The sequence below is a fragment of the Nelumbo nucifera genome, chromosome 7 (assembly GCF_055504915.1).
Source record: "Nelumbo nucifera cultivar China Antique chromosome 7, China Antique-T2T, whole genome shotgun sequence".
Lineage (NCBI taxonomy): Eukaryota > Viridiplantae > Streptophyta > Magnoliopsida > Proteales > Nelumbonaceae > Nelumbo > Nelumbo nucifera.
Window position 1 is genome coordinate 14,337,260 of NC_142655.1, and position 17,740 is coordinate 14,354,999.

The window sequence follows — 17,740 nt, forward strand, 5'->3', positions numbered from 1 at the left end:
CCAGGTGGGGCCTATCTCATAAAGCCAGTGTCCATTGTTTTGTGCCCTCTTGGAAGGGCTGGATTTCATACAGCAGCTTCTTGCTTTGTAAGATGGGCCCCGCACAGTTTAGAAGCTATGTTTGATGAAAAACCCAGAAAGTCAGAAGATGCTTTAATTGAGCTAATAAATCGACCTTCGGATGATGAAAGCTAATTTCAGTAGATTCTTCAACACCAGCTCAACAAAAAGCAGAATCCTTCCCAAACGGGCTCCTAGAGACGTCAAACTCAGTAATCTCACTGAAACCATCCAGAAAATCAAGTTGGAAAAACAGGAAAATGACTGAATGCATGAATCACTGGCCAGAGTGTACATGCCAAACGACACAGAAAAATTGAGATTGTATTAAATATCAGAACGTCAGTTACATTGTCAAGGGATGGCATCCCAACGTTTTATACTAAGACAGTTTTAATTTAAAGAAGGCATGGGTATTTTCAGTTGGGTGCAAATAATACCTAGATAGGAAGAAGCTCATTTGTAGATCTTCCCAAAGTAATTTTGAGCACCTACCTATACCAGGACTCATGCCTTTAATCTTAATCTTAGGCCTGGCAGCAAAATGTTGCAGGAAGATCACCCCGTAAAACCAAACACTAATCCTTCATTTAAAAGCTTCACCTCCATTTCTCCTGTTGGACCAGTCACAAGGTTTAATTAGTCACTGTTTCAGCCATAGAAAATATAAGCTAAAACAACGGTCAGATCAAAATAGCAAGATTCATTCAAACAACAACAATAATAATAATAGTAATCACAATGAAACCTGAACCTGATCATTAAATCATTTTACCAAGTAGATATTAGTGAGAATCACAATAACGGAAATCGAATTAGAATTTTAGGCTCTAACTAGATGATGCTGCATGTGTTGCACCCCAATTTTATTTATAAAGATTGATAAAAAAAAAAAACAAAAAAAAAAACTAGATGATGCTGCAGAAAGTCTCTTGTATATAGCACAGTCAAATGAAAATATTGATGAACATGGAAAGAAATTTAAGTGTGTTTCTTTGAGTTCGTGTATAGGGAAAGAGGTTCAACATATTGGCATTTGGCACCCAATATTGTAAACAAAAGCACAATAGATGGAGAAAAAGTGTGGTCTTGGTGTCTTTCCCTTAAATCCCTGTCCTTCAATTATTAAGTAGTTACACCTTTGTATTGCAGATTTGCAGTGAAGCCCCTACAAAGGCATGAGATCATAATAATGTGATAATGTGTCGAGTAGCAGACTTGCACCCCTATTCATAATACTCAACATGCTTTCAACTGAGATACCATCACCAAGTGACATGACCAATGATAGGAAATATAAACCCCCATATCCAAACTAAATTGTATAATCTTCTCTTCTCTCTATCAAGGCTAAAGAAATATAAGAAACTTGCATTTTTAACTCAAACTGAATAATTTAGTTTAACAATGACTGCTTTAATATTATAATCTCAAAAAGTTAAGAATACAAGTATCCAAGAGCACCGTGTAAAAAATATCTTGGTGATTAAGTGAGGCGACCCTCCATGAGCGCCTTATCACCTAGGCATCGCCTCGACAACTATGCTTAATCCCTATACCAAATGCTGAAATCTTCACTCTAAGAGTCCTCATGGCCAATGGGTTTAATAAGAAAGGGGGCTGGAAGGGGAGGATAACCTCCCATTTACTGCTCCTAAAAGCACTGCCCACAGACAGTTTCCTTAATATCCTCAAAGTTGTATTCTGAAAACAATGAGTCATGCAGGCCCAGTGGATGTTGGCAGCTCCTTACGAGCAGAATCACTTGCACTACATCAAGGTCTTAAGCTAGCAAAGGGTGCAGGTTTGAATGTGATTGTGATTGAAGGAGACTGCCAAGTGTAGTAAGTTGTGTCATTTCAGACAAAAAACATCCTTGGACATTTAGACTTCTGAGTCAAGCACATTCAGATTGATCCCAAGGTCTGCAAGCAGTCTGGATGAAAGGTTAGCAAGGTCAGGGTGCACAAAGATATCCTACAGCGGATATGCCAGGTACAAGAAGTGATATCAATGTGTAATTGCATTGAAGAAGTATGTTAGTAAGAGGGTTCAGTCAGCCTTTGGCTGTTCTTATACCTGTTATGTTCTGCTCCTCTTTATTTATTTATTTATTGTTTTGACAGTCAACAGAAGATAAATGTTTTGCAGAAAATGGAATCCCTTTACCATCCACAAGATTTTTTTATCAATATTACCATCCACAAGATTTATTAGCGAGAATGAAAACAAGCCAGCCCAAGACTGACCAGTGATCACACAAACTCGTACATTTAATACAGACTTTACAATACTCCTGGCCAAGGAAATCCCTCGCAAAAGGTTCTCCCTCATGACCCCTGTCCTTGATAAAGTATCAGCCAAGTAACTGGCAGCTCTTAAGATCCACATGAATGAGCAGTTCAGGCAGGCTAGTGTCTATTGCTCTAGCAGGGAAGTTTGTACACAAAATTAATAAAATTCTATCTTGTTTAATGATTAAAAGGAAAAAGATTTGGAAATCCCATAACTGCATTGGCTCCTACATAGTAAGAGACAAATCCACCTCACAACTCCCCCACCCCAGTTCTCCAATCTATAGACCAGTGAAGCCAATATTTGATTATTTGTCAACTCCTCTTCCCTTCTTGGTGGTAAATCTGAGTTAGTGAGACTTAGTTCTAGGTTATAAACTGCCTATTGTGATCTTTTAAAAATTTTTATAATGAGATTGGGCCCTTTTCTCAGAAATATTCATTTTTTTATATTATAAGTTTTTTCATCCAACTTTTGATCATCAATAAGATTTTACAAGAATCCCACCTCGCCATTACATTCTGTTTAATGTCATATCCATTGTTAAATTATGAGCACTTAAATCATTTATTTCTACTCCAAACCATGTCCATTTTGGTCTGCCCTAACCTTCTAGCCCTTTCAACTTGTAACTGGTCACTTTTTTACAGGTATTGTAGGTGGCCTTCTATGCATGTGATCAAACCATCTAACTCTAACTTCTCTCATTTTTATCACCTATTGGTACTACTTTTAGTTTCCTTCAAATGACTTAATTTCTGACCCCATCCTTTCTAGTTTTTCCACTCATCCATCTTAGCATACATATTCCTGCCATATTCATTTTTTGGATATGTTGTTTCTTAAATGCCCAACACTCTGCTCCATACAGCACTGCTGGCCTTACAATTGTTCTATATAATTTTTCTTTTAATCTAAGTGGTATTTGCCTATTACATTAGACTCCGGATGCACCCCATCGTTTTTCCCATCCTGCTCTAACACCACGGGTGACATCCTCCTCAGTCTCTCCCTTGTCATGAATCATCAAACCAAGGTACTGAAAAAGGTCACATTGAATTACTCTTATCCAATCCTAAGTGTACCTTGATTTGTACTATTATTATTAGATTTACATTGCATATATTCTATTTTGCTCCTTATTTTAAAGCCTCTTGTTTCTAAAGCATTCATTCATAAACTTAATTTTGCATTTAATACTTCACTAACTTATCAATTAAAACAATGTCAAAAGCAAACAACCAGCACCATTGGACCTCCTCCTGAATATGTCTAGTCAATTCATCTATTAATGCAAATAAACAAGGGTTCAGTGTTGAACCTTGGTGAAGAACCATTGTAACTTAAAATTTTGTTATTGATTAAGAAAAATCTTTAACACGATGTAATTGCATGATTGTAAATGGAGCATAATTAGGTAAAAATGACAAAGTCCTAAGCAAATCCAAAGCTAATCTGAATTTTTACTTTTTAACTATTTAAGTAGTACCTTTTTCTTTGATTTTTCATTTCTTTTTGTGTTTTTCTGTTCAGTATACTAATAACATAATTGAATCAGGCACAACCCAAACAATCAATCTGAATTGAAATCAACCAGTTATGATCAGTTCAATGTCCAGTCCAGTTATCAAAATAGCATTAACATAGAAGCTTGCACAAGAATAATTTGTAAATAAAGATATAGATCTGCATACAAGTCTACTGCATTCAAAATCATTTGAAAGAATATGAACTGAAAAATTTAATTCAGAAATCTCCAGAAAGGAAGGAACAAAAGAAAAGGACAAACCGCTTTCACTGTTCCAAGTCAACTGTGTAGAATGCTAGGATGGGCTGAAGATAATTTATGTTGGCTTCATATTCTGGCGAATGTCAGGGGCTCTTGACACACCATTAGGTCCACAAAAGCACTCACCCTTTCAAGGGCACTTCATAAGTAAACCTTTCAGTCAAGCAGCCACTGGAATATCTACATTTTTTTTCAAAGAAGGAATTTTCCTTGAAACTGATAAACCCAAATCCAAGTCCCTCTCCAATAACATTGCCAAAATCCTTTGCACTTCATTGGGCATGCCAGCTTTAAAAAGACAGGATGTTAGTGCCTGCACTGTAATGGTATCAGGGGGACAATTAGAATTCAACATCTTATGGAAAATGTTGATTGCTTCATGCATTTTCCCTTTCATGCAATGCCCAATGATTAAAATGGTAAATGTATATGTATCAAGCTTGCATCTTTTCTCCTCCATCTCTGCCACAATAGCATTGGCCTCATCTATATTCCCGGCCTTACAGAACCCATCAATCACAGGGTTGTAGACAAACGCTTGTGGGACAATATCCGTCCATTTCAATTGCCTCAAAAGGCCACGAGCCTCATTTAGTCTATTTTCTTTGCACAGAGAATTAATGAGGACATGAAAAGTATGTGCATTTGGAGAAATATTTCTTGTTTGCATTTCATGCCAAAGCTTAATACCCTCATCGATCTGCCCACTTCGACAGTGAGCATCAATCAAGGAAGTGAAGGTAACCACATCAGGAAAACATCCCTGAAGAAGCAACTTCTCATACATGACCATTGCTGACCCCACCTCGCCAATCTTACTAAATCCATCAATAAGTGTATTATAAGTAATCACATTGGGCTCTGTCCCTGACCTAACCATCTCATCATAAAGATTGGAGGCCTCTTCCATCTTACCCAATTTGCAGTAACCCTTTATCAATGATGTGTAAGTCACAACATCTAATGAAAATTTACTATTGGACTGAATTTCCATCAACAACCGATGCCCCCTATCTACATCACTAGCCCTACACAATCCATTTATAAGTGTATTGTAGGTAACAACATCAGGGCAGCAACCAAAACTCCCCATATCATCAAAAATCTCAAAAGCCCTATCTACTTCTCCTATTCTGCAGAGGCCTTTGATAACAATATTAAATGTGCAAGTATCGGGACGAAAACAAGAACTCAAATGCTCTCTCAAGAGGCAAACGGCCTCCTGTACCCGATTGCTCTTAACCAAAATCTCCAACAGGTTATTATATACAAACGGATTAACTTCGATTCCATTGCCGAGAACCTGAGAAATCAAAGACTTTGTGATATCTAACTTACCCGCTCGGGCACAAGAAGATAACAAGAACGCCAAAATTGAACTGTCGGGCAAATGCCCATCGTTTCTCATGCAATCAAACACCACTTTCGCTGCATCATGGAGCCCCATCTCAGAGAGTGACTTCACAAGAAAATTGTAAGTTCTGACAGAATGCCTGATCTCCAACTTAACTCTACTGAACTCGAACAGTTTGAGAGACAAATTTGGATTTCTTAAGCGCTTGATGACTTCGTAAGCAATCGACGGATTCAAATTTTTACTGAAATAATCCAAGCAGGTGTCCAACGACGACGAGCGCACGCAGAGAGTACAGATAACCTTGACGACCCAAGCTTCGGGATGGTCTCGGATGACCTCGACGTCGAACAAGAGCTTTGGACGATGAGGACCCCGGAAGGCGTGATCGTGCAAGCGGGCGATGAAAGTCTCGGAGGCTCGAACCCTGAAGCGAGAAGTGGACAAAAACAGGATGGTCATCTGGAACGCGACGCCATTACTGGAACCTCTCAAATCTCCGCAACCATTCATGGGAACATTCTTTTTTCGCTGATCCGATTTGCGCTTGAGATCTGGAATCCTCATGGCAATGACAGGGAAGCATCGTAAACCCTAGAAAAGAAACCCTAGGACAGATGAGACAATGGCGAATCCAGCAAAGCCATGGAAGCGGGAGCAGGAGCTCTGTGTCAAGATAAAATTTTTATTGATTATAATGTTTGGTTAGAACTTGGAACAAAAACCCAAAACCCTTACGGGTTTAGGGCTCAGAGGGAGACCAGACTTGTTCAATTACGACATTGGCCGAGTGTACTTGTTAGAATTACACCTGTTCACGGGTCGGACCGGAATTTGCCTCTTTATTAATAAAAAATGTCGAGGCCCAAGCCCGAGCCCAGCCCTTATATAAGCCTAAAGCCTTGTGACTGAACATAAGATGTTGCTATTTATTGATATATTATATATTAAAATATATTTATTTTATATAATATATAGGGTTCGAACCTGAACCTTCATGCCTAAAATTTTGTCTAAACCCAATAAAGAATGGGCTGGGCCGGGCTGGGCCAGGTTGGGCCAGTCCGTTAATCCACTTGGCCCATAATCGACTAACTAGGTTGTGGACGATGCCATCCAAGTCGACTGGCATAACTCAGTCTGACATGGCAAGTAACAAATTTAAACTTTTATCTCAACATAATCTACCAAATATTGCCACAGGGAGGTCTTTGAAAATCCTCCTAGTTTGATATTTGAGGACCATGCAATAAGAAATACCTTGGAATTCTTCACCAGATTAGTTGAAACCTTTTGTACATTTTGCTTCCTTGTGTTATTACATCTTATTTGTCAAGAAAAAATGCAACTGAGAGTAGGAAAGGCTGCAACTTGGGCCGAATTGGATTGAGTATTAATTAAATTTTTAACTGGCCCAAACCTTAACTCAACCCTGCCCCAAAGCATTATAAGAAGAATAAAAAACCAAGCAATGAAGAAACAAAACGATATACATAACATCGGGTTTCATATAATCCTCCTTTAAAAGGCTCTTAAGCTCCCACCACAGGTCATAGGAGTTAAAACTTAGAAACATCTCATCTCTGATGAGAGAAGCCCAGGTTGATTAGCCAATCTTTGCATCTTTTCCCTTCATGAAACGTATGGTTGAATTTAATCCTCATAAAATCAATTAACTTCCTAAAACCCAATTGGACTTGCATCTCTAATAGTAGCCTAGTAGGGTTCCAAGTTTTCCCTTCAATCTGACTACTGTGAAACAAATATTTGGTTCCAAGTTTTCCAAACAAAAAGGTGTTTTCTCCAAAAGTGATTTGCACATAACTCAATGTGAAAATAGTACAAACATTTATACTTGAATCTATAAACCAAACAAGATTGTCGTTTGGTAAAGCTAAAATGCTTACATGCTTACATGGAGGCTCAAGTACAAAGATAGAAGCTTCAACTTACAACAATACCAAAGGCAACCTAAGTTGATGGATGCAGCTGCACATCGGGTACATATCCCATACTGATATGCTGTCACCCGTGGAGAGATATTTCCAACGCACTTTGCAACATACTGTGTGGTTGGTGTGAGGAGAAGTTCCCACTTAGGGTCAAACCCCCCACCTTCATCCTCTCCACCCCAACCCCAAGTTTGAAAACACATAAATGATTCCTTTCAGTTCGGTTCCCTAATATGCTATCTCAATTAGTTCCTTGTCAAAGCAGTCATAGACTACCGTGTTTAGGCATTGAAGTTCATTATTGATTCCAAGTTCCAACTACCAAAACATCCATGGTTTGAATTTTGAAAGTAGTCGATGCCAAACCCAAAAGGACGCAGCTTAATTATTAGAAACTTGACCAACCCTCAATTCACACTAATGTTTGAGGCATATTATTAGAGGCTAGAGCTGCGGGTCAGCTGCTCAGTCTACAGTCTATACATGTCATGGGATGAAAGGAACCGTTTCACATTGTTGGTGAGGGGCTTCGAGTTAGCATCTAGGCTTCAGCAAGCATACTTGGGATGTATTGACAATTAATCTGCAATCTGTAGAGATTATTCCTTCTGTTTGAGGATCTAAACCATCCTTTGCCGACCCTCAGTGGAGTTTGATTTCAATGGAGCATGTTTACATCAAGGGATGTTTGAATCGCTAGCAAAGATAAAATGCAAGGTACCATTCAACAGATCAGATCAAGGTTCAAAGTATTCACACTTATTGACCCATATCGGTCGATACGTATCGTTCCGGGACCCCTCCGACACACCCTTACAGTGGATGTATTGGGGGTTGACCGGTTCAAGGGGTAGAGCCCTAAACTGGCCCCCCTGAACCGGTTGCAAAAATAAATAAAAAAAATTAATAATAAAACACAGTATCGATTCGCCCGATATGCCCCTACTGGCATATCGATATTTTGAACCTTGGATCAGATAATGCTGATTAGGGCTACCACACACCAGTGTATTAAGGCAGAAAGGGTCTGATCACTAAAAAGGGCAGTAAATGTGACACTGAACTGGATGAAGAGCACAGAAAGTAACATTCACATAGCACATGGAAAGAACCTCAGACAGCTTTCTTACAAAGAAGAAAACCTATGAAAGCTGATTTAACCTTTTTCTTGTCTGCTCCATCACAGTACTTGTAACGTTCTAAAGACCTCTGACAATAAAATTTCCCCTCCCTCCTTTACACTATTAATACAAGAGAAGAATGTTTCTTATGCTTACATCAATCATGATAAAAGAAACGGGAAAAAAGAGATGAAATGGGGGAAAAACGGAAAAAGAACGCGAAACCCTCAAAACAACAGCAATCCAAAACATCCTCACAAACAGAAAGGGATAAACTAAAAAGAGGAAAAGGTTAAGACAAACAAATACAAGGGCTATGGTATATGCAGATTGCAGCAGCATCAAGGATATACAGAAGGCAAGACTGTCGGGCAGAGATCCTCTATTAGCTCCCCTTTCAAATTGGGTATCATTACCTCGAACTGTTAATTCCATGAAGGAGAGGATGGCTTGTATAGGAAACCCTTTGGAGATGCTGCCCCATAGTTCAAATCAAGATTGTGGAGCTGTTCCATGAGCTGGGAACGCCGTTCCTTGAAGAAGTCGAGGCGTGTTGTTAATTCCACCAAAGCAGAAGACGCTGCAGATGGTTGCCTCAGATATTCCATCCCCTGTGACATGCAACCCAATCGATAGACCTTGACTCACAATGCATCATGTTTATAAAGCATAAATTGAACGAATAAGCCTATAGCTACAAGGTGTTTCATGGTGTTGATAAAAGTGAAATAGCACTTACCTCTGCTACTCTTGATGTAGAGGGTATGGTGCCGGAATCAACTGCACAGAGTTCATCCACATTAATGCTTGTAGATGCCTCTATATTTTTTGAATCACTCAGGCATGATGAGTCTACACACTGCTTCCGTGACAGATGCCTGCCACCACTTGCAGATGGCAATACTTGACCCTTGAGGCTCCTCCAATCCCCTCCCAATGAACTCTCCTGTAGCAAATCCATTTAAAATGACAAAACAAGGACAAGTCAGAAAAACAAGAAAGGAAAATTTCCTCCATGCTGTTGCAGTATAACTCAATTGAAACAACATTTTACCAAAGATGAAAAAGAAACAACAGGATTAAACATCGATCCCATAACCACCACCATCCCATTCCAAAAGAGAGCACATAATGAGTAGAAAAAAAAAAAAGAAAAAATAGTGGCATATATGCCCTTTCAAGGTGAAACAACAGAGCCACAAAGAATTTTAAGGAGGCATACCTCACTTCTTTGTTTCCGCTCATGATTGCAAAAGGCAAGGGTCATATCAAAATCTTGTTGAAGAAACTTCCTGCAGAGAAATTTTTAATCAGGTCCAGGCATAATATTTTTAAGGAAAAAAAGAAATCAGATTTTGACTCGTGGGAGGTGATGTAGCAGCATAAAGTGAGTCCACTTTTCCTTCATAGTACCCTTTAAAGAACACTAAGGATTAATACTTAAATGGGAATTCAGTGAGACATAGGGATGATACAAGATGGGAAGACTACAGATGGCTGACGCAGAAGGTTCATTCATCAGATGGATGATCTAAATCAGCCATCTATTCCCCCGTGCGGTAATAAATCCAATAATATAGATATATTGAAATAAATTAAAGAACACTAACGATTAACATTTGCATTGGAGAAGTTCAATAAGCAGTGGAATATTGGGATGATGCAGACAGGGAGACTACAGATGGCTGACTGACAAGGTTCATTCATCAGATGAATAGTCCAGTTCAAAAGCCCAACATCATGGACATAGATATGAAAAAAAGGGTTATTTTTTTGTCATTTCTCAAAATTCACAAAAAAAGAAAGATATGGGCACGAGTATCCTATCTAATTTATAAATAGCATGCTTTTACTTTGTCATTTTTCAAATTTTTTCTGTACTCATGCTAACTTCAGAGGAACTTCAAATATTTGCAGTGATGCATATGTTTATGTCAACAAAACAAACGAATGAACAGTTAAAAGTAACTAAAAATACAGTATGAAAGAAGAGAAATTTGTAAGGTAGAAATATCCATGCAGTATTCGGGTCATGCTTCTTGTTCCAACTTTCCACTCGTGTATCTGTGTTTCTATTCACGATTTTGTTGGTTCAATTTGAGTCGGAAGGGGAGAGAGATAGTTGAAGCATCATGTCTATACATCCCTGTATTTTCTAGTTTCTTTGATAGTGACACTGTTACAGCTCTATCCCATGGATGTATTTCTGGTTATTATTTTCTTTTGTGCTGATTGACAGTTATGATTACAAGAAGACATGCAAACAGATCTGTGACAAAGTACACCTATAAATTTCCATTTATGCAATATAAACATCATGTTCAGAGACAAGTTAAAAGAAATATGGAAAAAATATGAACAAGGAAAAATGAATTAGAGATCTCACTGATGTGGATGAAGGTTTTGGATATGCTGATAGCGGTCGCAAGCATCAGAGAGAGAGCCATAGTGATGCTGGCGTTGTTGATTAAGTTGAAGGTGGAGTTCTGCAACTTTTTGCTTTAATCTGGCTACATCTGCCTCAGCAAGAGCAATTTCTTCCAGCTCTGCCCTTGTCTTCATGATAAGCATACCATAAGAATGTGTATCCATTCAAGGCATTTTAATGGAACATCTAATAGAACAAGAACAAACCTTGGAATCCATTCCACGAGAGCTAGAAAGCTGTCCTGAAGACATGCTCAGACCAACCTCCAATGCAGCTCTAAGATCTCTCTCAGCTTGCAACTGCTCTTGCAGCCTTGAAACCTACAATAATTGTCAAAGAGTACATAGTACACAACATAGCTAGAAACACTTAGAACATGCAATAAAAATGGGCAAAAGGGATGATACAAGATTCAGTAGAATTATCAGGCCAGGGTATACATTCACACAATGATCATCAGAAAATTGGTAGTTGAACTGTCTAAACCAATCAAAATGGCCAGCTAACCATTCAGACATACCTAAAGCTATGCTTTTTATTCATTTAGTTTACCTTTTAGACACCCAATGACTGAAGTGAACTTGGACCTAGGTTTCAAAACAATAACTTCTTTTTTCATCCAAATCATAAATGTAGATAGAGGTTTGTATAACAAAATTTCAACGTAACAAGATGTTTATCTATACTAACCAGTGCCGCATGAAAACAGGCACCGGAATTAGAACTCCACACATATCCAGGAGTCCAACCAGACAAGACAAGGGACTTCCAGCCTAAAGGAAAGTAAATACTACTAAAATAGTACATATGTTTTGAATTCTAATATCATATTCCTATAGAAAAAGGTCTAAATGTTCATTTACATTATTTAAGTAGAACTCTATAGGAGGTCCACCAGAGTGAGCTTGTCTTGCACTGCTGGTCACAAGCTCAAATAGAGGAAGGTCATGTCAGGTTGGCAGCCAGCATTAAAACCAATGATCAAAATTTTGTCATGTATCAGGGTATATCAGGCGTATCATATGGTTCTGGTAGCACCCCAATATGCCTAAATAGCAATTTATTTGGGTTTTAGGCAATTTCAAGGGGTGGCCAGGCCTAAGACCAACCCCCTTAGACTTGAAAAAAAAACAATAAAAAGAAAAGGCTTTTGTGCCTTGGAAACACCCAAAATGCAAGGTTCATGCATATCGGGCCATCAGGTGTATCAATATTAAAACCTTGAATAAAACTTATGGCAAAGTCATATGGTCTTGGATACTGAATTGTCCTTTTGTGTTCATGCTAGGCTGTTCCCAGGAAGCAATGTGCTACACCTTACAAACAGAACAGCATTCAGGTAGCCAGCCCTATATAGTTGGGACAAAGCTTAGATGATGATGAAAGTTGTATTCTATGGGAAAAAAGACATCTAGCATGTATATTAGCTGTTCTCTTGTGTGAAATAAGCAAGAAAAAAAGGAAAATGATATATCAAAGTGTCCCTCAAGAATCTATGAGCCTGACATGGACATTCAACCATTTAGGAGAATCCTTGCAACAGATACTAACAACTCCACCACACAAACATTGAATTGAACATGAAGTTTTAGACTGTAACTCATCTCTCAGAACTACTCTGAACATTTTGAAGCAGACAGTCAGGTTTTAATTTTAAATAACTTTATGAAGAAAAAACAGTAAGAACATTGAGCTCTTGAAAGTAAAGTTGATACATCTTGTTCAAGTGCTAAACGCCGCTCATGCAAGGCTTGCTTTCTTCTCTCCAAGCTTGCTTGTAAAATTGCATTTCCTTTGGCCTGACAAAGAGGTAATCAACCATGTAAAAAGAGTATGACTATCTTAGAACCAGCCTGGATACAACCAAGCATATAAAGGAAGACATTCGCCATCACAGTTTTACCTCTTTTGCAATTCTGTTCCGCAAGTCATTTTTTGTGATCTCAAGCCTCTGAATAGCAAGCCTATATACAAGTTACAGAATTAATTTAGAGGATCAGAGTGAAAAATCCATCAAATGGAACAAATTCAGAGTACTATGATACATGATAAAGTGACTTTCCAACTCAAAGCATATTCCAAAGAATGCTGTTAACAATCCATTCCTAGCTGTCAGAGTAGGACTGCTTCAAACAGATACTTTTTTTATGAGTTGCTTCAAACAGATACTTCACCATGCCTATTTTCAGTCAGAGACTCTGTTTACCTAAAAAGACTGTAGAGAACTATGCTGCATTTGATTTTTGCATCTTTATCATATATCCTGTAGTGTACAGTCCCTCATTGTACATGACTATACCTGTATATGCTTATGATTTTGGAATGACACAAAATATTTTACCATTTATCAAAAAACATTTCCAATTCAAAGTAAATTTCCAAAATGTAAAAAGGAGATCATTGATGGTAATAGAGAAATGGATAAAATAGGTGCATCCTTAAACCCAATCTGTAGCTTTCTGTGTAAGCTTGCTCAATATGAAATAAAACAAGAGAAAGAGAAAATGTTTTAATGAAAGTGTAATGGTTCATATAAGAACCCATAGAAACAAAAACGTTTCATAGGAAATGTAAGGATATGAGTTGATTTTAAATTTTTAAAATACCATTTTTTTTCTTGGTACATCATATAACTCCTACAAGGTGTGACCATTTTCTCAGTACTGTCACGTCTGATATTAAGATCCAAGAGTCTAGTCAGAAACACTTCAATGAATGACCATGTGATACAACTCCATGAGCATGAGAGAATACAAGACAGTACACAGAAAACTTCAAGTTTCAATGCACTGTCATATGCATGATAAGGACCTTCCAAAACTTCGCGAAATGGTTACCTCTTTCTAGCCAAATAAGCAAGAAGTTGCCATTCATTTTCAAGCCAAGGTAAGAATTATTGCAGAGGTAAGAATTTCTTAGCAGTAAACAAAAAGATGTTAAGTTGTTAAAGGTGGGATAACATACTCTTCTTCACCAGAAGAGTCAATCGACTCCATGGATGTGTTCTTCCTGGTCTGTAAGAAAAATAAAAAGATTAAGAACAATATGTCAGAACTTTGATTTTAAGAATGAAACATCTCATATCCTAGTACTTAAGCAGGAATTGAGAACACTGATATTTTAGAAAGTATAAGAAACTTGTTATTTACACTAACTATTCTAAATAAAAATGTTAGAACAGCAATGCAACCACAAAGAGAGGCCAATTGCTGGTTAGGGTTTGAAGAGATCAGTGTCAATGGTGTGACAAGATACTGACAGCATTCATATGGCCAAGTGCTCATCATGTAGTATCCATCAAAAGAAAGAAAGGTAAATTACAAACTGCCACCCTGTATTTAGGGGTTAGGGGTGGTGACACTTAGCCAATCCAAACTTTGTTTTGCAACAAAGACCCCCTAAACTTCTGGATTTCAGCACTACCCCTGCTTTGTTAACAGGGTTGACATAAGGTAAAATTACTAAATTGCGCATAGAAGATTCGATGGGCTAAGAACAAAAGCTATTAAAGTGATGAAAATGTGTGTACTAAAGAACAACATGGACTCAGGAATGATGTCAATATTTTGAACTTTGATTGTCATACATATAATCTTATCTATATAAACATCCTATCCATTTAAGGTAGGATATGTAACAGTTGAACATCAATAAAAGACAACAGAACAACTTACAGTGTTCCTTCCCCAGAAAGTCGAGCGCTTGACATTGAAGCTGGAGCCATTTAGTTTACTTGCAGGCTTTTCTGCACATAATTCAGGTCCAGGTGCAGGTACAACTAGTCCCGAATCCATTGAAGACAGAATCTCTCCCATTGATCGGTGAGATTCATTGGCAGGTAAATTGCTACTACCATCCATCTGATTCATTGGGTTCTCACTTCCATTTGTCAATGTTCCTTGCTGCTCATTATGTTCACTATTGGAATCTTTAATTGACTTCTGAGAATCTCCATGTTGCTTCAAACTTGTTCCTAAAGTGTGATTGTCTCTAGGGGATTCAGCATCAGAATCATCACCTCCAAACACCTGTAGATTCATAAACATTGTACTAAATGACTAAAAGAAAGAAATACAGAGCTGAACAAAAATTTGCTATGAATTAGTCAAAAAAGCTGTTCCCAAGCAACCATGAGACCTTTTTTTTTTTGAGAAAAGGTAATTTATTCAAATATCAAAAACAGAGAAGGATGTACATTAGAAGATGTACAAGAAAGGGCCATGTAAAACAAATGGCATGAACCCATATAATTAAAATGGTTCACACTATACAAAAGATCCTTTCCAATCCAGATTTAGCTAATCTATCTTCCAACTGATTCAGTTCTCTAGGAATTGATCTGAAGAAACAGTTAAAAGAAGAGGAAATGACATGGATTTAAAGGTGAGATAGCTTCCAACGGGATGGGTCCCTCATCCCTGTACTTGGCTCAATTTATAGCATTCTTGGGCTCTCCTTCCATCACCAGGTGTCTGATATGTTGTTGAGTCTCAATCCAAAGCCCCTCTAGGAGGGCCCAGATTTCAGCACTAGCTGCAGCTGAAGCAGTAGTAGGACCACTAAATGCCTAAACCAGGCCTCCATCAACTTTGCTAATGATACCCCCAATACCAGCAGCAGTAAGATCATCATGGTTCTTCTAAAACTTCCATAAAACTCCAGAATGTAGACTGCCTCTGGCCTGGGAGGTAGAGGTTGGCAAGTGAGAGGCCTAGCCAGAGATGAACGCACCACTTCTAACCAGCTTCTTTGCATATCTCCCCTGCTCACTCCAGCAAAAGGCTTCATTGCTGGCATCAATGAGTTAATTGAGTTCAGAATCCAATTTTTTTTAAGTTTTTCACTGATGATCCCCTGCCCTCAAATATCTCCCATTGTGTTCCTCCCAAATCCCTCACATCACCACATGGATGATAGCGTTCCATCAGCACCTGACTCTCTTCCCCAACCTGTAGCTTTGCCTCTGACTCTCTCCTACAGTGTTGAGAGGAGATCAACTGTAGTTACCTCTAAATATCAGGTCAAAGAAGAATTGCAAGAGGCTTCTGGCTAACTGGCAATCGATAAGCAGGTGACCAACAGACTCTCCATCACTACAACACATGACACAAACATAGGGAGATATAACAGCTTTCCCTTCTTCTCTTGCAAGTTGTCACAACTATTGAGCTTGCCCCAAGCAGCTTCCCAAATAAAGAAAGACACTCTTGGAGAAAACAAGGACAGCCACTAGGAGGGGTTGGCTGTTAACTAATGGAAAAAAAAAGGTCTGGTTGTAAAGGTGCCACTAGGAGTGAGGGACCAAATTAATTTATTTTTTGAAAGAAGGTAAAGTATGGTGTTGTATTGAAGAAAAAAAAAAGCAAAAACAGTCATGTACAAGTTGCTGTACCCAGGGCTTACAAAAGCTGCCCCTTCAACACTTTAACCCCAACCCCTGATATCTCTCATGCCATTCAGGTTGTTAGTCAGTTTATTTCTGCCCCCATCAACCTCATTTGACTGTTGTTCATCGAATTATTCGTTATGTCCGTGGCACATTATCACACGGAATATTCTTTTCTTCCTCCTCTCCTATCCACTTGAGGGCCTATGCTGATGCTGATTGAGTAGGCTGCCCCGACACCTGACATTCTACTATGTGGTGGTGTATCATTATAGGTGATTCCCTCATCTCCTAGAAGTGCAAGAAACAACAAATGGTCTCCAAGTCATCTATAGAAGCAGAGTCTAGGGCTATGTCATTTGTACGTAGTGAGATTGTCTGGCTACGATCGCTCTAAGGATATTGGTGTTCATCTCCCTAGTATTCTCCTTTATGCCAACAACTGCTATCAAGGTTGCCTCTAATCCAGTTTTCCATGAGAGGCGAAACATATTGAGGTGGATTATCACTTTATCATAGACATGTTTCTTTCTGGGTCTATTTCTCTTCCTCAAGTGGCCTCAGATATGCAGATTGCTGATACTTTTACCAAGGCCATGACAAGATCCAAACATCTCTTTTTTTGATAAATAACAAATACTTTTATTAAGAAATATTAATATAGAAAAATACAAAGGGAGGGGTAAAAACTCTTAACCCTCCCAAGAGAACATTTCAGATTACAATGTTGCCCAGAACAAATTATCTCTTCCCACCCCTTGTTTAGCCAATGAATCTGCCAAGAAATTGGCACACCTCTTAGTCCACTGAAATTTGACTTCCATATTTTGTATGAGATATCTAATTTTCTTCTTTTCATTCAGAAACTTCCACAAACTAGACTCATCTTTTTTTTTTTGAGAAAAATTAACTGGTTTCATAAAAAAGAGAAAGAGGTACACAAGGAGGTGTACAGATACATAACAGGGGACAGACACCTGAGAGTTATACAGGAGGAAATTTATCACAATATGAGGACTCCAGATTGGCACCTAGTTTTGCTAAACCATCTGCAGTAGCATTTAGCTCCCTTGGAATCCAGTACAGAGAAGAATTCATAAGAGCCAATAGATCTCTTGCCTCTGATAAGAAGTAACTAAGTCTCCAGGGTCCAGCTTCCTGTTGTCCTAACCATTTTATGGTGTTTGCTGAGTCGCTTTCGATGGAGAAGTTCTGAATACCCAGTTTGCTGACTAGGCGAATGAATCCCTGTAAGGGCTGCTAATACTTCGGCCTTTGTAGAGTCAGCTAATCCAATCGGTCCACTGTAAACCCAGCAAACAAGTCCATTTTCATCTCTTAGGATTCCCCCTATA

General features: G+C 38.5%; 2 protein-coding genes across 2 annotated transcripts in view; both read right to left on the bottom strand.

The window, feature by feature from the left end:
* Window positions 1–352: 352 nt before the first annotated feature.
* Window positions 353–6,215, bottom strand: LOC104611352 (Pentatricopeptide repeat (PPR) superfamily protein). The gene is made up of 2 exons (XM_010278370.2): window positions 4,145–6,215; window positions 353–674 (listed from the first exon to the last, which is right to left on the bottom strand). Exon 1 carries the CDS (start codon window positions 6,063–6,065, stop codon window positions 4,305–4,307), a length of 1,761 nt encoding a protein of 586 aa, XP_010276672.1. The 5' UTR covers window positions 6,066–6,215; the 3' UTR covers window positions 353–674; window positions 4,145–4,304.
* A 2,299-nt stretch (window positions 6,216–8,514) lies between these two features.
* Window positions 8,515–17,740, bottom strand: part of LOC104611353 (Rho GTPase activation protein (RhoGAP) with PH domain-containing protein) — a 42,060-nt gene continuing 32,834 nt past the window's right edge. Inside the window, exons 14-22 of the mRNA XM_010278372.3 lie at window positions 14,674–15,027; window positions 13,964–14,013; window positions 12,903–12,963; window positions 12,715–12,798; window positions 11,206–11,319; window positions 10,958–11,127; window positions 9,794–9,863; window positions 9,311–9,517; window positions 8,515–9,182 (exon numbers count right to left, since the gene is read on the bottom strand). Coding sequence (XP_010276674.1) covers window positions 8,997–9,182; window positions 9,311–9,517; window positions 9,794–9,863; window positions 10,958–11,127; window positions 11,206–11,319; window positions 12,715–12,798; window positions 12,903–12,963; window positions 13,964–14,013; window positions 14,674–15,027 — 1,296 coding nt within the window. The 3' untranslated portion in view covers window positions 8,515–8,996. The remainder of the gene's footprint in view (window positions 9,183–9,310; window positions 9,518–9,793; window positions 9,864–10,957; window positions 11,128–11,205; window positions 11,320–12,714; window positions 12,799–12,902; window positions 12,964–13,963; window positions 14,014–14,673; window positions 15,028–17,740) is intronic.